At 45.7% G+C, this 21,028-nt stretch overlaps 2 protein-coding genes across 3 annotated transcripts; both read left to right on the forward strand.

The window, feature by feature from the left end:
* Positions 1 to 37: 37 nt before the first annotated feature.
* On the forward strand, positions 38 to 14,827 carry apc (APC regulator of WNT signaling pathway). The gene is made up of 17 exons (XM_062413065.1): positions 38 to 274; positions 4,360 to 4,515; positions 5,488 to 5,575; positions 5,717 to 5,924; positions 6,320 to 6,428; positions 6,612 to 6,725; positions 6,916 to 6,978; positions 7,067 to 7,120; positions 7,196 to 7,282; positions 7,367 to 7,544; positions 7,635 to 7,835; positions 7,932 to 8,027; positions 8,158 to 8,297; positions 8,554 to 8,631; positions 8,718 to 8,834; positions 8,921 to 9,135; positions 9,228 to 14,827. The coding sequence occupies exons 2-17, from the start codon at positions 4,381 to 4,383 to the stop codon at positions 14,173 to 14,175; spliced, it is 6,831 nt and encodes a 2,276-aa protein (XP_062269049.1). The 5' UTR covers positions 38 to 274; positions 4,360 to 4,380; the 3' UTR covers positions 14,176 to 14,827.
* A 784-nt stretch (positions 14,828 to 15,611) lies between these two features.
* Positions 15,612 to 21,004, forward strand: fsd1l (fibronectin type III and SPRY domain containing 1-like). Of its 2 annotated transcripts, XM_062413432.1 has the most exons (13): positions 15,612 to 15,659; positions 16,361 to 16,456; positions 16,534 to 16,665; positions 16,797 to 16,898; positions 16,997 to 17,019; positions 17,600 to 17,721; positions 17,851 to 18,072; positions 18,214 to 18,312; positions 18,381 to 18,510; positions 19,276 to 19,364; positions 19,579 to 19,833; positions 20,054 to 20,142; positions 20,318 to 21,004. In XM_062413432.1, exons 1-13 carry the CDS (start codon positions 15,645 to 15,647, stop codon positions 20,417 to 20,419), a joined length of 1,476 nt encoding a protein of 491 aa, XP_062269416.1. In that variant the 5' UTR covers positions 15,612 to 15,644; the 3' UTR covers positions 20,420 to 21,004. The 2 variants fall into 2 exon arrangements, 1 of the variants encoding a protein (XP_062269416.1); XR_009924757.1 differs by lacking the exons at positions 20,054 to 20,142; positions 20,318 to 21,004 and having other exon boundaries at positions 18,720 to 19,364; positions 19,579 to 19,639.
* The last annotated feature ends 24 nt before the right edge of the window (positions 21,005 to 21,028 follow it).

Here is a 21,028-nt window from a genome sequence, read left to right on the forward strand (position 1 = left end):
ACTGTAACGCGGTACGTTACATTACTGTACTCTACCTCTCCTCGCAGTCACACACAGAAACAAGATGGCGGTCCACAGCAGCGGTTCTTCCATAACAATAAGAGCGAGTTGAAACTTCCCCGGACTTTGAGAAACTTTTCCCGCTCTGTCCGGAAACATGAGGAGCTTCGACCGTCTGTAAAGACTCGTGAACCGGCACCGTGTGTTTCCCCGGTGATGTCCCCGTGAAGCTGTCGCTGTCTGTGGCGGACTTTGTTTCCTCCCAACCGGGAAGGTAAGAACGGCCTCGCTGCTAGCTGTTAGCTTAGCTCCGCGCTAACCGTTTGTTTTGGTGGCATGTCGGTTCTCGGAAGATCAGTGAACTCACCGGTTCCGGTCACTGGGTTCAGGGGCACCGGGAGGAAGAGGAGCTGAAACACGGTGAAGAAAATCAGCTGTTCTGGATCTATTCTGATAAAAGATGCTAACATAGCGGGGCAGTTAGTAGCTAGTTAACGTAGCTAATACTGCAGTACAACTGCAAGTGATACTGATACTTTTAGTATTACTGATATTGTCAGTACTTTAAAGCTGTGCCTACTGCTGATACTGTGAGTACTGCTGATGTTGTGAGTACTTCTAATACTGCAATACTGCTGACACGGCGAGTAACACTAATACTTTTAGTATTACTGATATTGTGAGTACTTTAATACTGTGCTTACTGTAAGTACTACTGATACTGCCATACTGCTGACAAGGCGAGAAACACTGATAATTTTAGTATTACTGAGTAATACTTGTGCTGTGACACGAACAGTGACTGTATATAAAGACCACCAGTGACTGTATATAAATACCATCAGTGACTGTATATAAAGACCATCAGTGACTTTATATAGAGACCACCAGTGACTTTATATAGAGACCACCAGTGACTTTATATAGATACCACCAGTGACTTTATAGAGACCACCAGTGACTGTATATATATACCATCAGTGACTGTATATAAAGACCACCAGTGACTGTATATAAAGACCACCAGTGACTGTATAGAGACCACCAGTGACTGTATACATAGACCACCAGTGACTGTATAGAGACCACCAGTGACTGTATACATAGACCACCAGTGACTATATATATACCACCAGTGACTGTATATAAATACCATCAGTGACTGTATATAAATACCATCAGTGACTGTATATAAAGACCACCAGTGACTGTATATAAAGACCACCAGTGACTGTATATAAATACCACCAGTGACTGTATATAAAGACCACCAGTGACTGTATAGAGAGACCACCAGTGACTGTATATAAAGACCACCAGTGACTGTATAGAGAGACCACCAGTGACTGTATAGAGAGACCACCAGTGACTGTATATAAAGACCACCAGTGACTGTATAGAGAGACCACCAGTGACTGTATATAAAGACCACCAGTGACTGTATAGAGACCACCAGTGACTGTATACATAGACCACCAGTGACTGTATAGAGACCACCAGTGACTGTATAGAGACCACCAGTGACTGTATACATAGACCACCAGTGACTGTATACATAGACCACCAGTGACTGTATACATAGACCACCAGTGACTGTATATATATTATCATTCTTATATGTTACTGTAGATTCAATGCAAGCCAGTGAGTGCACTGATGATGTTTCCTACAAAACAACGAGTCCATGTGAAAAGCAATGACCCACACATCCTGATGAACATGTCCTCATAGCTTGTGAGGTTTTCAGCTGAAGCTGGTATCTTTGAGCTGGAAAGAAAAACACATGATCTCCGCAGCAGAGTGGATTCGTCACATCCTTCCTCTGTCGGCTGCTCCTCCTCTCACTGAATACTGTGGAGGATTTGTTGCAGTTGTGAACTGCCGCTGTATTTTTCATGTTTGAAAGACAAACTGCGGAGAGAGTCCTGATCCAATTCTCCAGAATTCCTCCACAGGGCTAATGTCTAAAACCGGCTCATGTAAAGATTATCAGCGACTGTATTTATACAAAATCAGTGGACATACATAGACTACGAGCAACTGTATAATGAGAAAGTTAGCTACTTTTTATTAGAGACAATCAGTGACTGTATATAAACACTTTCAGTGAGCATATATATATCATGACAACGCAGACTGTTTATATGTCATGAAACTAGTATCAGAAAATGAAGACTGGAGAACTGTGAGAGGATCTACCTTAGAAATGACCATTAGTTTGGTCCACACGGAGGAGACTTGGTTTATGGGACCGATACCAGGAGAGGTCAGGACTGGACTCCAGCGTTTATGAGGCTGCATTTAAACAACATGAAGAGTGAGTCGTCAACGTTTTGTGCTCAGTACAACACGAGATGTGAACGAAGCTGATTCAAACTTAACACATGATCCTAAGTTTGTTGTCTACATCGTTCCCACCCTGTTGACCACCTACAGAAGTGGTTACATAAACCCTGAGCCAAATGTTTAATATTTATTCAATTCATATTAACAGAGCAAGAGAGTATTGTTTTGGTTTTGTGTGTGGTTTATTTCATCTATGGTTTATTTATTGAGGATGTTATGCAGCAGGAAATTGTGCAATGCTGCCCCCTGTCTGCAGGTCACACATTCATATGTTCTCTGTGATTATAAGAACTGTGGAGTACAACTGGTTTGTGTGTGTGAATGTGTTATTGTGTGTGATTGTGTGAATGTGTAATTGTGTGTGATTGTGTGTGTTAATAGCTCACTAACCCGGTCAGTCTTCTTGCAGCATCTGCTGCAAAGCATGCTGGGAATACAAGGGGGGCTGCCCCTCCCTCCTGCCTCCCCCTCCCCCCTCTGTCTGTCTCTGGCTTGTGATTGGCTGCTCACTTGCCCAGCTGACTGCTCTCTGTCAGACACAGAGAGAGAGAGAGAGAGAGAGGGAGGGAGATGGAGGCGACAGCGATGGGGTGAGCTGCCATTTTCTCTTTCTTTATCCAACATCTCTCCATCCTTCATCTATTCATCCATTATACTGTTCTATCCGTTTGCTATGTGGTGAATGAATGAGAGAGGGGGAGGGGGGCATGGGTTTCTCTCCTTCATCGTCTGTTCTGTGTGTGTTTTTCTTTTCCTTTCATTTATTCTGTTTTGTGTGATGAAAGGAAAGAAAGAGGAAGAGTAGCAGAGAAAGAGAGAGGGAGCATGAATAGATGAGAGAGGGGGGAGGTGGAGAAGACAGGGATGAGGGAGGGAGGAGTGAGGAGGGAGAGAAAATGGCCGACCAGTGATGGAGGATGAAGGGGATGAAGGAGATGGAGGGAGGAGGAGGAGGAGAGGCTGTTGTTCTCTTCTGTCCTTTCTCCTGTTTGTATATTTGTTGTTTACGGATCAGATGCTGCTGCTTGACTCTGATCACACTGGTCACTGATCGTTACCATCGATCCGAATGTGATTGATGAATTATTGATGAAGCAGAAACTGAGTCCTCATCTGAAAGAATACTGCAATACAGCGTGGTACTACAGCAGTATAGTGTGGTTATACTGGATTACAGTGTGGTACTACAGCAGTATAGTGTGGTTATACTGCGGTGCACGCTAGTTCTAGTGCAGAACAGTGTGGCTATACTGCAGTGCAATGTAGTACTATTGTAATACATTGTGGTACTATTGAAACACAGTGGGTTTATACTGCAGTGCAATTGGGTACTATTGCAATACAGTGTAGTAGTACTGCAGAAAAGCATGGTCATACTGCAGTACAGTGTGGTACTCTTGCAATACAATGTTCTACTACTACAGACAACATGGTTACACAGCAGTAACGTGTAATTATACTCCTGTGCAGTGTAATAATGTACTTTCATAGCACCATAGTTCAGTGTATTAGTACAGTTTAATGTTACCATAGTAACGTGTAGTTATAGTGCAGTACACTTTAGTAGTACAAACTAGTAGTGCTGTAGTACAATGTAGTAGTATGGCAGTACAGTATAATGGTACTGCAGTACAGTAGTTAAAATACTGACATAGCATTGTACTACAGTGGTGCTGTAACACAATACCACAGTATTACAGTATTACAGTACCTCAGTCCGACAGTATATAAGTATTAAAGTGCCACAGTAAAATAATACTTTTTTAATCCTGAAGGAAATTCTTGTGCCAGCTTGCTCCAGTATCACAGTAAAGAATAATATGTAGTAGAAAAGAAAACAGTCGGGAGAGACAAAGAAAAAAGAAGTTTAAATATAAGTCGAGATAAAATTTGTAAATATATAAGTGTATGAAAATGAAATAAAATTTGTGTTAATTGAATAATGAAGAAGCAGTGCCTATAAGTAGACATCAATAGAAACGACAGTACCACTCAACATGTTGTGTGTTTCAGGTCAGCCGTGGCTCTTCCATCATGGCGGCGGCGTCGTATGACCAGCTGCTGAGACAAGTGGAGGTTTTAAAGATGGAAAACTCAAACCTGAGACAAGAACTGCAGGACAACTCCAACCACCTGACCAAGCTTGAGTCGGAGGCGTCCAACATGAAGGTCAGTGCTGACAGGGGGCGCTGTTCTGCTCAGAGTCCGCTGGGGGGGGGGTTCTCTTCTGCTAACTCTGAACCATAGACGTCAGTGTTTCTCTCCCTCAGTCACGCGCTCTGATCTTCAGAATGGGCTGGTTGTTGTTCAGGCTGAGGCGTGTGTGTCTATGTGTGTGTGTGTTTGAGGATCTTGGGTTTGACACACAGGACTCTGGAAACCTGTCAGAGTGAGCGTTCTGTCCTCTGTGACCATCTTTCTGTCTCTTCTGTCCTTCATTTAGTCGTTTCTTTCCTTCCTCTTTCAGTGTTTCCTCTCATCTATCGTCCTCTCCCGTCTTTCTCCCTGATTTTCTTTGGGTCATTACGTTTTTCCCCTTTTGTCTTTTTTTTTCAATCGGTTACTTAAATTTTCTTTCTAAAAGATATTTTCCGTTCTGTTTTTTTTTTCTTCTCTGTTCTTGTTGTCCTTCACCTTATCTTTTTAGTTTGATATTTTTTCGGTTTTCAGTTTCTTTTCTTTTTTTGTTGTAGTCTTATTGTTCTTGTCGTCATTGATTCCTTAATGTCCGTCCTTCCTCCTCAAACATACAGTCACTTCCTGTTTCCTGTTTCCCGTTTCCTGTTTTGTGTGGATGAGTAGCAAACAGAGTGAGTGTTGTTACTTTCATCATGTCGCTGTTTGAGCGCTGTCGTTTCATCGTGGTGAGTTACTTTAGCTTGGCGAGAGAGAATATGAGAGAGACACTCTCACATATTCATAAACGCACACAAAGGGAGAGTTTATGAATCAGTTTATTGTTCTTCTTTTTATCAGCTGATGATTATTCTTCTTTATTGACATTTTAAAGCCGAATTGTCTTAATAGAATATTAAAGCTTCTCTGTGTTGCCCCTTATTGTTACTTAGAAACCGGTGACGTCACAGCGTTGACCTGTGATGTCACTCTGTACCACCTTTATTATCTCCTCTTGTAAAACAGGAAGTCCTGAAGCAGCTGCAGGGCACCATAGAAGAAGACTCTGGAGAAACATCTGGATCTCAGCTGGAGCTAATCGAAAGACTGAAAGGTGAAGAAGACACATAGAACACATAGAACACATACTCTCATAGAAAAAAGAACAAGTAGAACACTAACATATCTGACAAACAAACGTTTACATGTAAACATTCACCACATCTTAAACATGAAGATCATGTCTGTCTTCCAGAGATGAGCATGGACGCTGCAGGTTTTAAAGCCAGGTCCAGGCCTCCTCTTCAGCCCTCGTCCTCTTCCAGCTCGGCCTCCTCTGGCTCTGGGACCTCTGGAGTTGCAGCTGGGGGCCCTCAGAGCACCACTCCCTTCCCCAGGAGAGGGCTGCCATCTGCGGGTAGAGATGGCCAGGACCGCTGTCTGGAGGAGCTGGAGAAAGAAAGGTCACTCTACTTATTACAGCTGTTGCCTCTGTTGTACTGTTACACACTGAGCACCAGGGGGAGCTGCAGAACCATATTAATGATTGTGCTGATAGTGTCAGCTGATAGTGTCACCTGTCACATGATCCATCTGCTGCTGGTTTATTTCTCTGCTCGTTGCTGTCATGGCATTGTTCTGTCAGTAGGGGGCAGTGTTAATCAGTATAAACTCTTTACAACACATCTAAAGTTAGAAAAGAGATGAAACCTGAATCATCATCTCACTGAACATGTTTCATGGATCCGTCTGTGTGCGTGGTTAATCAAGTGTCTGCTCTGTGATTGGATGCTGCTTTTGCCCTGCCTGCCCCCTCCATCCATGTTCTGCCCAGTGATTGGTTCTTGCTCTTTTACAGGTCTCTGTTATTGGGTGAGCTGGAGAAGGAGGAGAAGGAGAAGGACTGGTATTACGCTCAGTTGCAGAACCTGACAAAGAGGATCGACAGTCTGCCACTCACCGAGAACGTGAGAACATGTTTCCTTTCATTTGCTAGTCAAGTAAAACAACAGTACCCATGATCCTCTGCTGCTCACGCTGGGGCCTTCACTGCTTTATATGTGACCCAGTCAAAGGAGAGAAGTCAACTACGGCTCCCAGGTTGCTTTTCACTGTCTAGCAGCCAATCACAGTGGTTGTTGTTATTTCAGTTCACGCTGCAGACGGACATGAGTCGTCGTCAGCTGGAGTTTGAGGCTCGTCAGATTCGCTCAGCGATGGAGGAGCAGCTGGGCTCCTGTCAGGAGATGGAGAGGAGAGCTCAGGTAACATCTCAACCGTCCAAACTCTGACCTCTGACCTGATATCTCACAAACAACTCCTTTAACTTTCACTTGGACTCAAGGTTAAAGGTCAGCTTGACCTCACAAAACATTTTTGGCCACAACTCTGGTATTAATGATAATATTAATAATAGTAATTCACTAAATTCTGAATGTGTGTTTGTGTTTTCAGGCGCGCGTGTCTCGTATTCAACAGATAGAAAAGGACATCCTGAGACTTGGAGCTCGACTTGAGGTAACCTCACCTGTTCTGTGAGGTCATTGTGTGACCTGTGACATCATCATGTGGTTCAGACTTTCACCTGTTCCTTCTCTCTCTATAGGACGAGGGGGCTCAGGGGGCGAGCGACAGCAGCGGACTGACGCTCAGCGCTCAGGTGAACTTTCTGCTTCTATTGGTTGTTGGGACGTTTCTCTCTGTTCGATCCTTGAACCTGTTCTTTCTCCTCCAGAGCTCAAACAGTCGATTGGACCAAGAACCTGCCAATGAAACCAACTACTCTGTGCCTCGACGAATCACCAGTCACCTTGGAACCAAGGTGAGAATTCTGCCTGGCAACTGTGCCCCGAAATATTTCACCTGTGTGGAAAAAGGTCTGCTGACATAGTGTCGCCCCCTGCAGGTGGAGATGGTGTACAGTCTTCTGTCAATGCTCGGGACTCATGATAAAGATGACATGTCGCGGACGCTTCTCGCCATGTCAAGCTCACAAGACTCGTGCATCGCCATGCGTCAGTCCGGCTGTCTGCCGCTGCTCATCCAACTGCTGCACGGCAACGACAAGGACTCCCTTCTGCTAGGTAGCCATGTGGTTTTCTGTCATAGAAAACGCTCTCCTCAACTTTTTATTTACCAGTTAATTTATCATTATAAATCTTCCCTTTGCTCAGGCAACTCCCGCGGCAGTAAGGAGGCCCGTGCCCGGGCGTCAGCGGCGCTGCACAACATAGTGCACAGTCAGCCGGACGACAAGCGAGGGCGGCGCGAGATCAGAGTGCTCCACCTGCTGGAGCAGGTGCGTCATTACTGTGAGGCCTGTTGGAGCTGGCAGGAAAACCACGAGAGGGGCGTCGACCAGGAGGACAACCCCAGTAAGTGATGTTACACACCCACTAACCAATAAGGGAGCAGGATTCAACAAACACTGTACCATATAAATGAGTGTTTGTGTAACATTGTGTGTCCAGTGCCATCTCCAGTCGACCATCAGATCTGTCCCGCCGTCTGTGTTCTCATGAAACTTTCCTTCGACGAGGAACATCGACACGCGATGAACGAACTTGGTGAGTTTAACAACTGCTGATAACATGTGATCATATTCACTGACACTAGATGTCTCACCAGGGAATCGGACTGGTTCTTCTTCATGTCTTTTTATGTGTCACTCATGTGTCTGTGTTTTCGTGCCTGCAGGAGGTCTGCAGGCGGTCGCGGAGCTGCTGCAGGTGGACTGTGAGATGTTCGGTCTGAGCAGCGATCACTACAGCGTCACGCTGCGGCGCTACGCCGGCATGGGACTCACCAACCTCACCTTCGGAGATGTGGCGAATAAGGTTTGGTCTCATGTTCATGACTGATCAATACGAAATGTTTTAACCTTTGATTGATTTTGAAGGTGGTGTCTGTTTCCTCATTATTATTGTTATTATTTTAATATAAATGATCCGACCTTGAAGAAGCTCAAACAGTGAATCCCTGATATTTAATGTTTGGAATTTATTTGATTATTTCTGATCTTGTGGTTTTATTTGCATTATTCTAAGCTCAATAACCAATCAGATCTCAGCATCTTGATCGATTTCCCATCAGGCAACACTCTGCTCCATGAAGGGCTGCATGAGAGCGATGGTCGCTCAGCTGAAGTCTGAGAGTGAAGACCTGCAACAGGTATGTTCACCTGTCACCTCAGCTACCACATGGCGCCTGTGGCCATGGTACCCAGTGTGAGTGACGGACTGTCGTCTCCTCTTCAGGTGATAGCGAGTGTTCTGAGGAACCTGTCGTGGCGAGCTGACGTCAACAGTAAGAAGACGCTTCGAGAGGTCGGCAGTGTGCGGGCGCTGATGGGCTGTGCCCTCGAAGTGCAGAAGGTGAATAAACATTAAACTATATTTGTCTGTTGTCACGATGTGAACTGAGCCGACTCACAAACACTTATTTTCATCTTCTACATCAGGAGTCGACGCTGAAGTCTGTACTGAGTGCGCTCTGGAACCTGTCGGCACACTGTACGGAAAACAAGGCGGACATATGCGCAGTGGACGGCGCTCTGGCCTTTCTCGTTGGAACTCTGACTCACCGCAGCCACACAAACACACTCGCCATCATAGAGAGCGGTGGCGGCATCTTGCGGAACGTGTCCAGTCTCATTGCCACCAACGAGGCGCATAGGTAAAAATAACAGAAACCTGAAAAACAAGCAGATTATTTCAAATCCTCTCTTCTGACCGTTCATCTTCTGCTCCCTCTGTGTCGTCTTACAGGCAAATCCTGCGTGAGCACGGTTGTCTGCCGACTCTGCTGCAGCACCTCAAGTCTCACAGTCTGACCATCGTGTCCAACGCTTGCGGGACGCTATGGAACCTGTCGGCTCGAGACGCCAAAGACCAAGAGGCGCTATGGGAGCTGGGCGCTGTGGGCATGCTACGTAATCTCATTCACTCCCGCCACAAAATGATCGCCATGGGCAGCGCCGCCGCCCTGCGCAACCTAATGGCAAACCGCCCGGCACGCTACAAGGATGCCAGCGTTGTGTCGCCAGGCGCTGGCGCCCCATCTCTGCATGCCCGCAAACAGAAGGCATTATTCGAGGAGCTGGACGCGCAGCAGCTGTCGGAAACGTTCGACAACATTGACAACCTGAGCCCCAAGGCAGCTCACAGGAAGGGGAGGGGCTGTAATGGCGCCGGAGTTGGAGGGAGCACAACTCGCTCGTATGCCAACACACCGGTGCTGTCGAGCCCGAAAAATGGAGACGGATCAAAGAGGATGGGGGAGGAAACTTCTTACCCTCGGCCGATATTCCCGCCCAACGTTCGAGCGTCCAGTGACAGCCTCAACAGCGTGACGAGCGCCGACGGCTACGGCAACCGTGGAAAAACCAAACCATCAGCAGAACCGTTCTACTCGTCAGACGAGAGTGGAGCCAACAAGTGCTGCGTCTACCGGAAGTACCCGGCTGACCTGGCCCACAAGATCCGCAGCGCCAACCACATGGCGGACGACGATGGTGGGGAGGTGGACACGCCCATCAACTACAGCCTGAAGTACTCTGACGAACAGCTGAATTCTGGGAGACAGAGTCCGAATCACCGCGGAGGAATTGAGAGTGACGACGATGATGTGCAGGACGCCAGACTGAGGAGGAGGAATGACTGTAGCGAATCGGCAACAAGCAGCAGCCGCATGGCGTCTGCCCCCCCGACACGCTATGCAGTTGTCCCTGGAACATCAAACTACAGCGGAGACTCAACCATCGAGCAGCCAATCGACTACAGTCTGAAGTACGGCACAGATTCAACCAGCAAACCGCTGTTCAAGTCAGAGGAGAACACTGCCCCCACCCTTGCCCCCCCTTCATCCACCTCCACTAGCAAGCTCCGCCCCGCTCCTCCAGCCAATCGGGTTGTGCCAAAAAGTCACCAAGAGTCAACACAGATGTACTGTGTGGAGGACACGCCCATCTGTTTCTCCAGAGGCAGTTCACTGTCGTCACTGTCGTCAGAGGAGGACGAGGATGGTGATGTCATTGGAAGAAAGAGGCGCGGTGGAGGTGTTGTCAGCGGTGGAGGAGGCAACGATTACCCAACACTTCCTGTTTGTGATAAAGAGGGACACGAAGAGCAGCAGCAGCGACCACAGAAGGAGGCGGAGAGCCAGACTGCCTCCGCTCCCTCCTCACGGGGGCGGCGAAGTCATCACCACCACGGCCACGCCCACCACCATCACCACCACCACGTGACATTATCCTCTGGTAACAGGACTCCAAAAAGTCCACCAGAGCAGCAGTACGCTCAGGAGACGCCACTGATGTTCAGCCGCTGCACATCTGTCAGCTCCCTGGACAGCTTTTCCACGTCTTCCATTGCCAGCTCTGTACGCTCTAGTGAGCCCAGCGGCGTTCCAAGTGGCGTGGTGAGTCCCAGCGACCTACCCGACAGCCCAGGACAGACGATGCCTCCGAGCCGCGCTAAGACGCCACCACCGATGCAGAAGACCGAGGAAGCAGCCAAGAAGAAGGACGAAGAAGAGAGCAGCGCTGACATCCTGCTACACTTTGCCACCGAGAGCACGCCGCACGGCTTCTCCCAAGCATCCAGCCTGAGCGCACTCAGTCTGGACGAGCCATACATCGCAGCAGAGATGAAGAAGAAAAGCGAGGAGGTGCAGCAGAGGAACACAGAGAGGAAAGTGGAGGAAGCAGCAGAACCCATCCTTGACGAATCAGACGATGATGACGACATCGAGATCCTGGAGGCTTGCATCAACATGGCGATGCCCAAGTCGTCCCGAAAACCAAAGAAACAGCAACATGCAGTGCCACGGAAACCCAGCCAGCTTCCTGTCTATAAGCTCCTCCCACCTCAGACCCGCACCCAATCACAGCAGAGGAAGGACATGCCGCCAGCGGAGGAGGTGCCTAGAGTTTACTGCGTGGAGGGAACACCGCTCAACTTCTCCACCGCCACTTCCCTCAGTGACCTCACCATCGATTCTCCGCCCAATGAGGAGGCAGTAACCGCTGTCATCCCTGTAGGGCAACCCACCTCCACACAGAGGAGGCGAGCGGGTCATCCTGAAGGAGAAAATGGTGACGACATCCTCGCAGAGTGCATCAGCGCTGCCATGCCAAAAGCCAAACCAAGAAAACCAATCAGGATGTCATCAAACAGTGAGCACCTGCAAGCCCCGCCCCTCCCTCCTCCTCCTCCACCTTCAATCCCACCTCCTCTCAGCTCCCATCAGCACAAGAAGAAACCAACGTCGCCTGTGAAGCCGATGCCCCAGAGGGTGCCGCACAGTGTCACAACCAACAAAGCAAAACCAGGGTTCGCCTTTGACTCGCCGAGACACTACACCCCCATCGAAGGAACGCCATGCTGCTTCTCACGCAATGACTCGCTAAGCTCACTCGACTTCGATGAAGACGATGGTGGTGCCGGTGAGAAGGAGGAAGAGGAAAAGAAAACACAAGAAGAAGAAGGCAGGAAGAGGAAGCAGCAGACGGCAGCCGTTTTCCCTCGGACCAAACCTTCAACCAATCAGATGATGACAGATGAGAAGCAGAAGTTTGCCATCGAGGACACGCCTGTCTGCTTCTCCAGGAACTCTTCGCTGAGCTCACTGAGCGACATCGACCAGGAGAACAACAACAAAGAGTTTGCCCCGCCGCCGCCCGAGCAGCCAGAAGGAGGGAACACGGGAACAAAGTCTCCTCCTCCTCCTCCGCAAGTGGAGTCCAAGCCCCGCCCCACTGCTGCCAGCGGCTACGCTCCCATAGCGTTCCACGTGGAGGACACGCCCGTCTGCTTCTCCAGGAACTCATCGCTCAGCTCGCTCAGCATCGACTCTGAGGACGACCTGCTGCAGGAGTGCATCAGCTCTGCCATGCCCAAGAAGAAGAAGAAAGCTGCCGCGGCTGCTGTCAACACGCCACACCCTGTTCCCAAAGACAACGACAGCATTCTGGCAGAGGAGGAACCTTCTGACGCTCCGAGAAGCCCCGCCTCTCCGGACTCCGAGTCGTTTGATTGGAAGGCAATCCAAGAAGGCGCAAACTCTATTGTCAGCAGCCTCAATGCCGCCGCTGCTGCTTCACCGATCTCCCGCCAACCGTCATCAGACTCAGACTCTGTCCTCTCCCTCAAGTCTGTGGGCTCACCGTTCCGCCTCCTGACAGCCAATAACAATGCAGATGAGGAGATGGAGGAGCTGGAGGAGATGGAGGAGATGGAGAAAGAGGAGAAGGAGGAGAAGGAGGATGTGAAGCGAGGAGCGAAGGTCCTGAAGCCGGGAGAGCGCAGCACTCTGGAGACGAAGAAGAAGAAAAAGGAAGAGGAAGAGGAGGAGGAGGCAAAGGCTCTGAGAGGTGGAAAGAAGGTGTACAGGAGTCTTATCACAGGAAAGCCAAGGGGGGAGCCAGCAGCCAGGGGGCGGAGCAAACCAAGAGCTGCAGCCATAGCCAAAGCTCCGGGCAGCGGCGATGACAGAGGAGGCACCTCATCTCGGGACTCCACGCCATCTCGCTCCCCTGCGGTAGCCAATCAGAAAGGAGGAAAACTGTCCCAGCTGCCACGCACAGCATCTCCAGGAAGTGCATCATCATCATCAGCCTCCAGACCGGCCAAACAGAGCATGACCGCAAGAAATGGCGGCGGTGGCATCCCGAGAAGCGAGTCTGCGTCAAGGGTCAGCAGCTCCACGACAAAGAAGCCGAAGGGGGATCCTGAGAAGCCGGCGCTTGTCCGGCAATCGACCTTCATCAAAGAAGCTCCGAGTCCGACACTGAAGAGGAAGCTCGAAGAATCTGCGGCGGCAGCAGCAGCGGCGACAGAGTCACCGTCCAGTCCTGATGCACCACTACAGCCAACATCCAGGAAACATGACATTAACCGCTCCCACTCTGAGAGTCCCTCACGCCCACAGGAAGTGACATCATCACGCTTTAACCGCACTGGCACCTGGAAGCGTGAAAATAGTGGCAGTGCTGGAGGAGGGAATGGCGGTAAACACTCTACATCGCTACCACGCGTGGGGACGTGGAAACGGACAGGGAGCTCATCATCCGTGCTGTCCGCCTCATCGGAGTCCAGCGACAAGGGGCGGAGCGAGGAAGAGGGTGTCGCGAGGTCGAAGGGGACATGGAGGAAAGCAAAGAGTAACGCAGACTCGGCCAGTCGCAGCTTTATAGAGAAACCTGAGGATGTGTGGGTTCGTCTGGAGGACTGTCCCGTCAACAACCCACGCTCCTCCTCCTCCTGCTCAACCCGCTCGCCCACTACCCCCAACGCCCCGCCCATCATTGACAGCCCTGCCCCCTGTAAGATCCCCTCCTCATCCTCGTCCTGCTCCTCAAACCTAAACCTGCGTCGCAGCTGTGAAAGTCTGGACGACAAACCGCCGCCACCTGAACGCCAGCAGCAGCCGCAGCAGCAGAGGGGTCAGCAGCCACGTAGCGGCGCCGTGGCTGCTCGAGTCAGCCCTTTCAATTACACCCCGAGCCCAAGGAAGGGCAGCACTGAGGTCACCACCACCACCCCCACCACAACGACAAGCAGCACAACATCGTCATCAACGACCCCTACACGGCCTTCTCTCATCCCCACCCCCGTCACCAAAAAACGGGAGCCTAAGGGTGGAGAGGGGGGGGGCGGCAGCAGTGGTGGCAGCAGTGGTGGCGAGCGCGGCTCTTACATCGTGACGTCAGTGTGAAACATTTGGACACAAAATGGACGTCTCCGTTGATAACAAGTGTAAATATGGAGAGAGAAGTGTACAGGAAGTGAGTCTGTATTTAAGTGCTAGCCCCTCCCCCTCTGCTGTCAAGTTTTTATACCACTGAAATTATGTGTAGCGCTTAGCCCCGCCCTCTCTGCCTGTGTCCCTGCATGGCCCTGCCCCCACTCTTAACGATGATGGTAACCATGGTGACAGATGTTTGTTCATAAATTATTTTTAATTCACTCAAAACTGTCAATTGTTTTTTCTCCGACAGACCTGAACGTCACGACTTTTTATTTTTGTTCATTGAAAACTTTAAAGAATGACATCAGACTCAATGTTTTTTCTTCTGACGACTAAATTGTAAAAATGTTAAAAGTTTGTGAGTTTGAAAAGTTCCTGAGAAATCTGCTGGCTGACAACTTCCTGCTCTGTGTTGCCTTGGAAACAAATAACACTGTAAAACATAAGTTATTGCTGTAAAACTTTGAACGTTGAAGCACATACAATGTAAACTAATGATTTTTGCCAAAAAGTTTTTCATGTTCTCATTAATTTTCACTGTTTTTATTTCTGGAGAAAAAAAAACTTTTTGGTGAAAGTGATGAAAAATAAAATTCAACATTTTAGGATCAAACATTTCTTTGATGTTGTTTGTTTCTGTGAATATATATATAAAGTTTTTTTAATGTGCTAAGGCTTTAAAGGGACTCGAGCTGACCTGACAAGGTCTGTTCACGTTTCAAGGCCTCAGCTGATTGGATAAATCATCTGTTCATCACAGTGACAGGGTTTAATGTGCTGTAGCTCCTACCTCATCAGACAGAAGTGCCTCTGTAGTCTTATGACACTTCCAACCTGTTTATTCAAAGTTTCCACCTATGATGGTTTTTTTCGAATATCTTAATTTGTAAATCTTCAGATCTCATTTATATGAAATGAGACTTATCTTGAAATTTTGATGTATTTAATTGAATATTAAAGTTAACCATTGATAATTAACTTTAAGAGGTTTTTCCTCCACTTTCACAGTAAATAAAATATTATCTAACAATGGAGTTGACTTACATTTAATATGCAATTTGTAAAGTAATACAGAGAGCTTTCATCAGAAACAGTAAAACGAAAAGAACAAACAAATCAATAAAGAAGTGCTACTTTTTCTACACATCTTATTCTGAAAAAAACATCTCTATTGGTAGCAGAACTTCTTTTGAGCTTTTATTTTGAAAACGCTTCCTGTATGTAAAGCTTGGAATATTATTCTCAGTAAAATTTATAAACAACACTGAACGAACATCAACATTAAATTAATTTAATAAAATCCTTTTGATTTTCAATGTTAAAAAATTAAATGAGTATCAAGCTGTCCTCTGTTTTGTTTTACTTCGACAGCAGAGACAGGAAGTGGGATTGTGATGCTGTGACCTCACTTCCTGTCGGTGCCCTCTGTCTCGGGAATGGAAATTCAGAAGGTAAGAACCTGATCGATCAATGATCGATAATATCTCATCAGTGCTGAGGTCGAGTCCGATAGAGAACACATGTAGACACAGTGAGGGGCGTGGGGGGCGGGGGGTAGCTGTCAGTCGCTCTCTCTCCCCCCCCTCTCTCTCTCTCTCCCTCTCTCCCTCTCTCTCTCTGAATGGCTGCTCCGCTTCTCTCTGGTCGAGTCGGTATCAGAGTGAATCTATTGATCAGCAGATCGTGGATTATTTCTGATCACGTGATAACTCCACCCCGTTCAGTGGCTGTGTAACTCGACCGCTGTCATAGCCCCCCCCCCCCACACACACACATACACCATCACAACCACACACACAAAAACGACAAACGAGGTTGGTCAATAAATGATCTTATACCGATACTCGATTGATTATTGAAGAGTCCAATTGGACGTTTTCAGGTTAATCTGTTTGAATGAGATGATTGGTTGTTCGTCGATGATGTCGTAAACAGGAAGTTAAGGAGAGCGATGATTGGTCTAGATGTGGTAAGGGCAGGCTATCTCTATGTGTGTGTCACATGATGTGACCTGATGTCACGTGACATCAGCTGTTGGACAATAGTATTCAGAACTGGACAGATGTCGTCAACACTGTCACTGGGTTTCTTTGGGAACATAGGATTGTGTTTTCAACCAGGTGTGTTTTGTTTTTGTTCGTGTGATGAACAGGAAGCTCTGCGCAGGATCATCAGCACGTTAGCCAATAAGAATAAAGAGCTCCATAACTTCCTGGAAACAGTTGACAACACTCTGACGGGACTGCAGGTCAGACACTGATTGGCTCAGAGAGTTTGGAACAAATGAATATTTAAAAACCATTAAAGTAAACTTTTTACAAACAGGAGGAGTCATGCACGGTGACGTCAGACCTAGAGGCGGAGCTTGAGCAGCTTCACTCCGCCCTCAATGAGAAGGGGGAGGAGCTCCGTGATGCTATCAAAGAGGAGACGTGCAGGAAGGAGGCGGAGCTTCAGGTTGACAATGATTTTCAAACATGATATTTTTGAAACTTTATAAATGTGGAATTTTAATTTTAAAATGATGTACACTTAAATTTTCTTTTTTAAATTCTTATAATTGTGTTAAATCATTTTTGTTTTTTCAGAAGCAACTGTCGGAGGGAAAGTCCGCACTTGTGTCATGTGAGGAGCTGCTCGAGTTCGCACATGAAACGTTGACCATCGCCACCGAAGAAGAATTTCTAAAGGTGAGAAAATAAAAAAAAGAATTGAGAAAAAACATTTTAAATATGAAAAAAATATTACAACATAAATATTGAACTTTTCTATTGTGTTTTTTTTTCAGGCCGCAAAACAGATCAAAGAAAGGTTTGTTCACTCTTCAAATATATTTCATCTTGAAAAGATTTTCATTTATTTTTACATGAATATTAATAAAAGGCGACGTTGTGATCCTGAAGAGTCACAGCAAGAAGTTTCATGAGGGTTTTATTGTGTAGAAGAGAAGCTGGATTGTTCTGTTAGAACCTGATGAAGTTTTTATTACTGCACTTCTGATGAAATAAGATCCAGTTGCATGATGGGAACAGGAAACTATTGTAAGAAGCACAAAGGTATCAACAGATGAGGAAAAGTGATCCTCAAAGGTTTTTGCTGTGACGCTTCAGGTACTCCATTTGAGCTGAACAAGTCTTCTTTGTATAAATATATAAATACACACATATGTACATATATGTGTATATTTATATCTACATATAAATATTATTAAAACAATTATATATCAGTTGTTTTTGTCTGTAACGTTTCTAATTAATTTGTGTCTTCTTAACATTTTTACTAACAAATCAAAATTAATAACAATGAATCGCAGCTCTCGGATGATTTGCTTAAAACCCCACTTAACCTCATAATCCCGCCCCCAAACCCCTTAAACCAATCAAATCGCCAGGGTGACGATGGCTCCGGCCTTTCGGCTGACGACCCGTCCGGCGGCGTCTGGGAACATGGCGAAATTCACCGTGGACTTTAGTGCCGAGAGGGAGGGGCTTCAACGACTTCACTTCCTGCCAGGTGAGTGATTCACAGGTCACATGGTTCATCACATGTGATTGTTTCCATAATTCAGAGCTGTTTTCAGTCTTCAGGAAGTTTACACCTCAAACATTTTAGTGATCATTTTACTTTTGGTATTTGTCGAAGTACCCAGACCTCCAGAGATCGACGAGTCCAGCTGCATCATCGGTGACAACAACATCACTGTCGCCTGGCAACCAGCAGGTGAGGGTGACGGCGTCAGCGGACCAATCAAATGCTTCGACCTGGAATATCAAAAAACAAACCAGGAAATCTCGCTGAAAGCAACAGGAGAAGGATGCTGGGAAAAAATCTGTGACATCACAGAGCCTCAGGTCACCATCTCAGGTGAGCTAATGACGGCATCAGTTACCTGCTAGCTAGTGAATATTAGCATGCTAATATGTTAGCTAATTTTCACCTGAACTTATTCCCATGCAGTTTATTTTACATTAATTGATTATTATTTATCTTTTTGATTTGAATCAGGTCTGAAGTTCGATTCTCGCTTCATTGTCATTCGAGTTCGAGCAAAAAACAAAATGGCTGCCGGAGAGTTTTCTGACTCTGTCACCTTGGAAACCAGAGGTGAGTGAATGGATGGATGAATAAAAGATGAGTGAAAACATAACTATATAAATTTTAATTTCTTTCAGCGTTTAACTTTGGCTTTGACTCGTCGACGGCTCACGCTGAACTGAAGGTTCACGGGGACACGGTGACCTGGGAGCCTCAAGGGGTCAAAGTTCACGACCCCCGACTCAGAGTCAGAGAGAGTAAAAGCAGGTGAGGATGATCCCTGATGATGTCATCAGGGTGGATGTTTACTGCAGGTCGACACAGAAACAAACTGATTGTTACAACAACAAGGAAACAAACTGAAGTAAACAAGTTTCATCACAAAGACCAGAACCACCAAAATTTAGGATCCAAAGAAAACAAAAGATAATTTGTGGCTGTTTATTTGTGTGATTAATATTTTTGTCCTTCTTCAGTCTCCGTACTTCGTCCGCTCCGAAACGCTCAGGTAGAAACTGTTGTCGGTTGACCGGTTGCCTAGCAACCACTGCTTCACCTTCTTCATCCACCATTTCTCCTCTCATGCAGCCAATCACATCACTGCTGACATCACTGCTGACATCACATTTATTTGAGTCTTTGATCAAAATGTTTGTAGTTTTTAAGCTTTTTTCGCACTCAATTTGTATTTTTGTATATTTTGTAAATTGTTCTACTTGTTTGAATTCATAATTTTACATTGATTAACATTAATACACATTCTGTTGTTTTCATTAAACATTCCATTTAGTTTACGACAATGCTTTTTTATTTAGGTGAAACAATTTTAGTTCAAGTTTTCTCATTAGTTAATATTCACAGTGTTTGTGTTTTATGTATTTTTTTGTGTTTTTCTCTCTTCTGCATCATCGCTTGGACACGACCTCATTGGCTTTTTCACCGCACAGTTTTCATTTCTACTCTGGAACGTTAAACTTTTCTAAACTCAATATCAAATTCTATTTATATTTGATTTTGTTTTTACTTTATTAGCATCAGAAGCGCCACGCCATCACCCAATAAGACGGCAGGAGGTCGAGCTGCACGTGACAGATTTGCTGGAGAGTCGTACACGGTTCTGGGTACGATGCTCTGATACAATATTATAGAAGAAATATAAAAAGAGAATTATTATAGTGTAATGATTTTTATTAGAGATAAGAAAAAATATTATGTTAACCTAAAGATAATTTGAACAGAAGAGAAAACACTGGTGCGTGTTTTCGCACTATAATTTTCTTCAAATATTTCTATCTTTAAAAGTGTAAAAACTTTATTCGTTAATCTGTTTCCAAGGCGACCAGGAGATGACTGAGGGCTGCCACTACTGGGAGCTCCGCCCCCTGGCGGACTGGAAGTCGTTCAGTGTGGGTGTGGCATATCAGGCCAGCCTTGGCCGTTTTGACCAATTAGGGAAGAGTGCTGGTTCCTGGTGTCTTCACGCCAGCCAATGGCTGCAAACATCGCTTGCTGCGAAACACAACAACCGAGCAAAGGCTCTTGATTGGCCGCTGCCTCAGCGAATTGGAATCTACTGCAACTACGACAACGGTACGAAGAAAATATGAATTTATTGTTTTAGATTTAATTTAATTAGTTTTTCTACTTAATCTATTTTCCTTGCAATGAACTGTTTCATTCCTCTATTCAGTTTAATGTTTTTACAGTGCACACATCTCATAACCAATGTTTTATCTAAAATTAATTTGAATGAATGAATCTGATTGTCTCGCCTCGTTTGTTCACTTGATCTGTTCGATCTGTGTTTCAGGCGATTTATCGTTTATTGACGTTGATCGACTTCGTCTTCTTCATTCCTTCAAAACAAAGTTCAGTCAACCCCTCGTCCCTGCCTTCACTGTGAGTTACACTGATAATACTACAATAATATTGTTGTAGTACTGTAGTATCATTACTGTAGTATCATTACTTTAGTAGTACTTCACTATGAGCAACACTAATAATACTGCAGTCGTACTTCACTGTCTCTGCCGTTACCATGAGTAATATTAATAAAATGTAATCTGGGTTGCAGGTTTGGTGCGGCGGTATCACCGTGGCAACAGGTCTGCAGGTCCCGAGCTTCATGGGAAACTTCCTCTCCACCAATCGGAGCCTGAGTGACCTGTCTCAGTAAACAACCTCAGTTATTAGTTTTTAGTCTGTTTTGGTATTTTTCCTATTGTCAATAATTGAATTTCTATTTATGACTAAACAAATATAATTATGTGATATAATTTATCTATGAATTGTTATTATAAAGCACTAATATAAATATAAATACAATTTATATACATTTTAAAGCTATTATAATGCTTTCATTTTGAACTTGAAAGACTACTTATTTTCGTCTAGGTTTTTTTGGTGTGAAGATATCCTTATGTTGAGTAGGGCTTTTATTTTGACTGAAATTGTAATTTAAGAGATCATTTTATTTCCTGTTTTACTCATAAACAGAAATGGGAAAGCTTTTACTTTGAATACTGTAATCTTATTTACTTTATTGTGAAAGTTCTATGTTTGATTTGTGGTAAAGGCTTTATTCTGAAAGACTTGAAAATGTAAAAAAACATCCTGTTTGTTCAACTGACTTATATCTGTGAAGGTAAAATCCCTGGATAATGTTTCTACTTATTGATTATTGATCAAGTATGTTTCTAAACATGTCAACATCAACATTTTGATAAGCTGTGAAAAATAAACATTAAATATTTTCTTGTTATTTTTTTGTTTATATATCTGTCAT

Source organism: Platichthys flesus, chromosome 19 (genome assembly GCF_949316205.1).
Source record: "Platichthys flesus chromosome 19, fPlaFle2.1, whole genome shotgun sequence".
Classification (NCBI taxonomy): domain Eukaryota; kingdom Metazoa; phylum Chordata; class Actinopteri; order Pleuronectiformes; family Pleuronectidae; genus Platichthys; species Platichthys flesus.